General features: G+C 70.4%; 1 protein-coding gene and 1 pseudogene across 1 annotated transcript in view; both read left to right on the top strand.

Annotated features, from left to right (window-relative positions):
• Positions 1-636, top strand: part of LOC132320456 (tubulin alpha-1 chain-like) — a 1,171-nt gene extending 535 nt beyond the window's left edge. Inside the window, exon 2 of the mRNA XM_059832804.1 lies at positions 37-636. Coding sequence (XP_059688787.1) covers positions 37-456 — 420 coding nt within the window. The 3' untranslated portion in view covers positions 457-636. The remainder of the gene's footprint in view (positions 1-36) is intronic.
• LOC104257957 (tubulin alpha-1B chain-like) overlaps positions 1-6,718 on the top strand; it is a 9,903-nt pseudogene extending 3,185 nt beyond the window's left edge.
• The last annotated feature ends 724 nt before the right edge of the window (positions 6,719-7,442 follow it).

Raw genomic sequence — 7,442 nt, 5'->3', positions numbered from 1 at the left:
CAGATGGTGAAGTGCGACCCGCGGCACGGCAAGTACATGGCGTGCTGCCTGCTGTACCGCGGGGACGTGGTGCCCAAGGATGTCAACGCCGCCATCGCCACCATCAAGACCAAGCGCACCATCCAGTTCGTGGACTGGTGCCCCACTGGTTTCAAGGTGGGCATCAACTACCAGCCGCCCACGGTGGTGCCCGGGGGGGACCTGGCCAAGGTACAGCGCGCCGTGTGCATGCTGAGCAACACGACGGCCATCGCCGAGGCCTGGGCCCGCCTGGACCACAAGTTTGACCTGATGTACGCCAAGCGGGCGTTCGTGCACTGGTACGTGGGCGAGGGCATGGAGGAGGGGGAGTTCTCGGAGGCCCGGGAGGACATGGCCGCCCTGGAGAAGGATTACGAGGAGGTGGGGGTGGATTCGGTGGAAGGGGAGGGAGAGGAGGAAGGGGAGGAGTACTAAACTCTCACAAGGGTGCTGCTCTTACAGGGAACATAACCTAGTTGAAGACCCCCCGTGGGTCTGTAGCAGTGTGTGCGCCGCGGTCTGTCCTGTTCAATGGTCTGTGCTTCAGTGGAAAAGTCTGTTACGGACCCAGCCGTCCTCTCCCGTGGGTCTGAATAAAAAGCATTCCCTGTCTTACCACCTGGCTCTGGTGTCTTTACTCCCTGCTGCGATGTCCCTCCCTGGGTTTGGACACTGTCCCCGACAGCCCCTGGCATGGCCCCCCCGGGTCCCTGGCTGCACCCGGGGTCTCCACCATGGTCCCTGAGTGTGTGCCGGGGGTCGTGCTGAGCCCAGCACCCCGCAGCCCCCCCAGCCCTGTGCTCCCCAAACTCATCCTCCTTCCCCATCCTGCTGCTGGGCTGTCCCTGGGCTGGGCAGTGTGCCCCCCCCATGTGTGCCCCCCCCATGCCCTAGCAGGGGCTGGGGGGGAGTTGTTGGGTTTTTGTAGGACCAGGGGCCAGCGAGCCCCAGGTGAGCACATGGGCTGGTTTAACTCCTCCTGGGGGGCTGCGGATCTCTGACCCCCCCAGTTTGGCAGAAGGCTGGGGGGGGTCTCTGCTGCCTGCTGTGCCTGGGTGGGGCAGGGGCTGCATTTTCCCAGGGGGCCCTGGCTGGTGGGGGGTGTGGGGCTACAGACCCTCAGTCCGTGGGGGGCTGAGAGTGGCCCCTTCACCCTGCTGGGTGTCCAGGGATGGGTGCCCCCCCCCAGTGTGTCCTGAAGTCCCTCTGTTCCCTCCTGCAGGGAGGAGGGGCCCTGGCTGTGCTGGTTCTGGCAGCCCCAGTCACTGGGAGGGGGAAATGGGGCAGTGCCCCCCCCCAGCTCTGTGCGGGTATGGGGGGAGCTGAGCCCCGCTGTCCCCCCGCCCTCGCTGCTGGCTTGTGGCTCCGGTCACGGATAAATAATGAACGCAGGATGAAAGTCAAGCAGGTGCTGCAGTGAGGAGCAGGGTGTGCCGCAGTGGGGGGACGCCCTGGGACCCCCCCAGGACCCCGCAGTCCCCTGTGCCAGACACGCCAGCTCCCGGTGGGGCGGCGATGAGTGGGGCTGGGAGCGGCTCTTCCCCGGCCAGGGCCGGCCGCCACGTTGGCATCACTCGGAGCCGAATGTGCCCCAAGTGCCAGCTGGGACCCCGCACTGAGGGCGGCTGCCAGAGCCCGGTGCGGCCGAGGGGAGCAAACCCCTTCCCGGCGGGAGCGGAGGCGCCGGGGCGGCCATGCGGCAGCCGGGCGAGGCAAATGGCGGGGAGCCACGTCACCCGCTGCAATGCAGCTGCGGCGGATGCTGCTGCGCCAGCTCCGGCCCCGCGTACCCCGGGGTGGCCGAGCGTGTGGGGTGGCCCCAGCGTGGGGTGACCACGGTGGGGCAGGGGGGGACGGGGGGGCCCTGGCAGTGTGTGGCAGCGTGTGCTGCCGAAGGGGCCGCTGGGTTTCCCGCAAAGCTCTTGGCAAAACAGGAAGGCGGATTATTGGGAGCAAAGAGCTCCGGGGATTAGGTGGGGGCTGGTGCCGGTCCCCCCCGGCCCCCCCCGCCGGGCACCCCGTGGCCTGGCAGCGGGCAGGGAGCTGCACCCAGCAAAGGTGCCCTGGGGGGCACGGCGGGACCCCCGCACGTCCCCCGTTTTATGGGCATCAGGGTGGTCCCTGCAGCGGGGGGGGGGGGGCGCGGGGGGGGCCGGGGGCCCCGCCTGGCTGGGGGGGACCTCGCGGGGAGACGGGGGTGCCGGGGCTGCGGGCACGGCCGAGACAAAGCCCACCGCAGGGATGGGGGCCTGACCCCCCCCGCGCAGATCCAGCGGGGGCCCGGGCATGGTGCCCCCCACCGCGGCAGGGCTCCGGGCTGGGGGGGGGCACCTGCAGCCGCGCTGGGGGGGGGCCGTGGGGCGCAGATGGGCCGTGGGGGTGTTGGGGGGGGGTCTCCAGACCGCAGATGGGCAGGGAGGGGCCCCTGGGGTGCAGATGGGCCGGTGCGGGGGGGCCGGGCGGTGCAGATGGGCCGGGGCGCGGCGGGGGGGCCGCGCAGAAGCCGATTAACGGCCTCGGGACGCGGGGGGGGGGGCGCGCCGGGCGCGGCAGCACGTGCTGCCCCCCCCATGTCGCAGTTTTCCTCTGCAGCGGAGCCGCACCGTGCGGGGGGGGGGGGGCGGGAGGGGCCGTGCCCCCCCCTCCGCGGCAAACGCAGTGACGGGGGGGGCTGAGGACCGCGGGGGAGGGTCAGACCCCCGGTGTGTGTCCCCCCCCGGGCGGGGGGTGCCGTTCGCAAGCCCCGGGCGGGCGCTGCACCCCGCAGCGGCCCCCCCCCCCCCCCAAAGCCCCGCAGCGCCCGCCCGGTAGCGGGGGGGGGGAGGAGGCGGGGCGCGCCACGCGTCGCGGCCAATCCGCGGTGGCGAGCGCGTGGATGGGCGGGCGCGGCGGCCAATAGGCGCGCGGGGCGGGGGGCGCGCGGCCCGCCCCCCGGGCCGGTATATAGGGGGGTGCCCGGGGGCGGCTGCAGCCTGGTACTTGCGTCGATTCCTTGTTTGTCGGGACGAGTAACTGCGCCGCAACCATGGTAAGGGGGGGGGCTGCAAAATGGGGGGGGGGGGGGGCTGCAAAATGGGGGGGAAGGAAGGAGGGCTGGGGGGCACAGGGGATGGGGGGAGTCGGCGGGCGGGGAGGGGGAAAGACTGGGGGGAGCAGAGCCCTGGGGGGGGGGGCAGCAGGGATTGGGGGGGCATATGGCGGAGCGGGGACTGGGGGGGTACGGGGGGGGACAGACCGGGGCGGGGGGGGAGCAGAGAGGGAGTGGGGGGGGCAGAGCAGGGGCTGGGGGGGCAGAGCAGGGGCTGGGGGTGCCGCCCGTGCTGGGGGGAACACCCCTGGGGGGGCGCAGCACCCCTGGGGGGGGGGGCAGCACGTGGTCCCGGGTACCCCCCCCCCGGTGGGGGCGGGGCTCTGGCGCGCTTTTGGCGCCCGGCCCCGACCGTTACCGTTCCCGCGCGCGGGAAGGCGCGGAGGGGGGGCGCAGCCCCGCCCCCCGGCGAGAGGCACAGCCCCGCCCCTGCGTCACCGGCCCCCCCACATCCCGCCCTGGCCCCCCAACCTCCCGCACCCCCCGTGGCGGAGGGTCCCTGCTGCCCCCCCCGCCCCACTGCGCCCATGGCACCCACCCGAGTCTGAGCCCGCTCGGTGGCTCCTGGGCCCCCCCGGCCGGGCCCCCCCGGCGGGAGGAATGCGCGGGAGCAGCTGGTGCGGTGCAGGGAGCGGCCGGGAATGCGCCGGCCCCGGGGGGGGGCAGAGGGACCCCCGGGGGGACAGCACCGGCCCTCCCCGGTGGCTCTGGGTTGGCTGGCGCAGTCACGTCCCTGCTGCTGTGCCGTGTGCTTCCTCCTCCTCCTCCTCCTCCTCCTCCTCCTGCGGCGCAGCCTCGCCCTGCCCGCGCTGCGGGGCTGTAACATGTCCTCCCTGTGCGCCATTTGGGAGCAGCTGGAGGGCTGATGCGGGGTGGTGGTACCCCCAGACCCCCCAGCGCTGTCCCAGACGGTGGCTCCAGTTGGTCCCCAAACACGTCACCCCCCTCTGCCTCCCCCCCGGGGCGAGCTCGGCTCCTGAGCTGCCCTGCACCGCGCAGCCCGAGGTTTGGGATGGCACCGAGCCGCATCTGGCTAGCTGAGCTGGGGCACGGCCGGTGTCCGGGGGGGAGCTGGGGGCCCCCAGCTGAGCCCGAGCCCCCCCCGTGCCCCCGCAGCGCGAGTGCATCTCCATCCACGTGGGCCAAGCGGGCGTGCAGATCGGCAACGCCTGCTGGGAGCTGTACTGCCTGGAGCACGGCATCCAGCCCGACGGGCAGATGCCCAGCGACAAGACCATCGGCGGGGGGGACGACTCCTTCAACACCTTCTTCAGCGAGACGGGGGCCGGCAAGCACGTGCCGCGGGCCGTCTTCGTGGACCTGGAGCCCACGGTGATCGGTGAGCGCGGGGGGCTGCGGGGGGGCCGGTGTCGATGGGTGCCGGGCGCTAACGGGGCGTGCGGGCTCTCCCCGCAGACGAGGTGCGCACGGGGACGTACCGGCAGCTCTTCCACCCCGAGCAGCTGATCACGGGCAAGGAGGATGCGGCCAACAACTACGCCCGCGGGCACTACACCATCGGGAAGGAGATCATCGACCTGGTCCTCGACCGCATCCGCAAGCTGGTAGGTGCAAACCCCAGGGGGGACCAGTGCCACTGCAGCCGGTGGGGAGAGGGGGACCCCCCGCTGGGACCAGGGCGGCAATGAGGCACCATGCTGTGCCTCCAGGCTCCAGGTGCATTTTATGGGTCCTGGCACCCTGCACCAGGTTGGGGCTCCCTGTGGGGTCTGGGTCCCATGAGTGGGGAACAGGATCAGCCCCTTCCTCAGGACCCTGCAAGCCCAGGATGTGCGCCCGAGGGTGGGGGTGGATGTGTGCCCGGGGCGAGGTGGGGCTTGGGGGAAGGCTGGCTTGTTTCTGCCCTTGGGAAAACTTTTTCATCCCTCTTTTTAGGGTCATGTGAGGTTTCTCCTTGATCTGGACTCTGATCCTTCTTGACCAACTGCTTATGAGCAGCTGTGTCAAGTGTTTAGCTCGTTCTGGGGCAGCTCATGCCCTGGAGGGGAGTGCGGGTGCCCGGCAGACCTCGATGGCTGCCAGCCTCCTGCCCAGGCAGTGCCCCAGGAAGGCAGCTCTGGATGCCCTGAGACGCTCCTGTAGAGCACCATGGGTCTCCTCTTCCCCAAAGCAGACCGCCTGGGTCGTGCTGGGGCGCAGGCGCTGCAAGGGCTGGCTCCTGTTGCAGGAAGGAGCCGAGTGTTCCCCCATCCCTGTGGGAGGGGGCCCCTTTCCCAAGGGCGGGTCGTGCCGAAGCACAGGGCTGGAAGTGGAGCTGTGGCACTTGGGCAGGTGCCTGCATCCCAGAGACAAGAGTCCCCAATGCCTGAGGTCCTGGGAATATTTGCCTTCCTGGGCAACTTGGTAGCAGCTTAAATTCAGAATTACTGACAGATCGGTCTTGTTTTCTCTTCTCTTCTTTCAGGCTGACCAGTGCACGGGGCTGCAGGGCTTCCTGGTGTTCCACAGCTTTGGGGGTGGCACCGGCTCGGCTTCACCTCCCTGCTCATGGAGCGCCTCTCCGTTGACTACGGCAAGAAGTCCAAGCTGGAGTTCTCCATCTACCCGGCCCCGCAGGTCTCCACGGCCGTGGTGGAGCCCTACAACTCCATCCTCACCACCCACACCACGCTGGAGCACTCCGACTGCGCCTTCATGGTGGACAACGAGGCCATCTACGACATCTGCCGCCGCAACCTGGACATCGAGAGGCCCACCTACACCAACCTCAACCGCCTCATCAGCCAGATCGTGTCCTCCATCACGGCCTCCCTGCGCTTCGACGGGGCCCTGAATGTCGACCTGACGGAGTTCCAGACCAACCTGGTGCCGTACCCCCGCATCCACTTCCCGCTGGCCACCTACGCCCCCGTCATCTCGGCCGAGAAGGCTTACCACGAGCAGCTCTCGGTAGCCGAGATCACCAACGCCTGCTTCGAGCCGGCCAACCAGATGGTGAAGTGCGACCCGCGGCACGGCAAGTACATGGCGTGCTGCCTGCTGTACCGTGGGGACGTGGTGCCCAAGGATGTCAACGCCGCCATCGCCACCATCAAAACCAAGCGCAGCATCCAGTTTGTGGACTGGTGCCCCACTGGTTTCAAGGTGGGCATCAACTACCAGCCGCCCACGGTGGTGCCCGGGGGGGACCTGGCCAAGGTGCAGCGCGCCGTGTGCATGCTGAGCAACACGACGGCCATCGCCGAGGCCTGGGCCCGCCTGGACCACAAGTTTGACCTGATGTACGCCAAGCGGGCGTTCGTGCACTGGTACGTGGGCGAGGGCATGGAGGAGGGGGAGTTCTCGGAGGCCCGGGAGGACATGGCCGCCCTGGAGAAGGATTACGAGGAGGTGGGGGTGGATTCGGTGGAAGGGGAGGGAGAGGAGGAAGGGGAGGAGTACTAAACGCCGAGTTCCTTCTGTCGCTGTAGCATGTCCACAAAATGTCTGCTTCAAACACTTCGGCTTTCTTGTGCGCGGGGTGGGGTTCACCCCCGTGGGCCCGGCTGGAGGGACGCGCCGCTCTGGCTGGGCTCCTGCTCTCCGATGTGATCATGTCGGTTTTCCATGTGTCTGTACCATGTCTGTGAATAAAAGGCTTTAAGAGAAGCTGCGCTGTGTCGGCTCCAAACCCTCTGTGTCAGCGCCCGCAGCTCCCCGGGGCCGCCGGGCCCCTCCCGTGGGAACGGACTGTCCCTATTGTCTGTGCCCGGTGCGGGGCCGGGCATGGCCGCGCTCCTGCCCGCAGCCGGCTCTGGCCGGTGCTTCTCCCGTTCCTTCGGGGGTGGACCCCCTCCCCGGGTGCTGCGGGGGGGGCTCTGCCAGGGCCCCCTGCGTGCTGCTGCTCCGCCGGGTCCCTCCCTGGGCTGCGCACAGCCCCCGCGGGGCCCAGCCCTGCTCGCTGGGCCGGCCTGGCCCTGCCCCCCTCGGCCCCCCCCCGGGGGATTGGCCCCCCCCCGGGGATTGACCCCCCCGGGGGATTAGTCCCGTCCCAGCGCCTAATCCCGGCTCGGGCCCGCCCGCGGGGCTGATCCGTGGGAGCCGCGGCCGGGCGCCCTCAGCCTATCGGGGCGCTCCGCGCCGCCTTTGACCAATGAGCGACGCCTCATTCACGTCCCAGGACCAATGGGGAGAGGAGGCGGAGCCCTTTCAGGCCGTGGCGCCGCGGATACATTGTAGCAAGGGCCGGACGCGAGGGGCGGGGCCTAGCGGGGAGGGGCGGGGCCACCGGGCTGGGCTCGGTTCGGCGCTTCCCCCCGCCGTTACCGGCCCGCCGTTACCGGCCCGCCGCTCGCACCCGGCCCGCAGCAGCCCCGGCCATGCTGGCCGCAGC

This window comes from Gavia stellata, chromosome 36, assembly GCF_030936135.1.
Source record: "Gavia stellata isolate bGavSte3 chromosome 36, bGavSte3.hap2, whole genome shotgun sequence".
In the NCBI taxonomy this organism is placed as follows: domain Eukaryota; kingdom Metazoa; phylum Chordata; class Aves; order Gaviiformes; family Gaviidae; genus Gavia; species Gavia stellata.
This window is presented reverse-complemented; position numbering and strand designations above follow the sequence as displayed.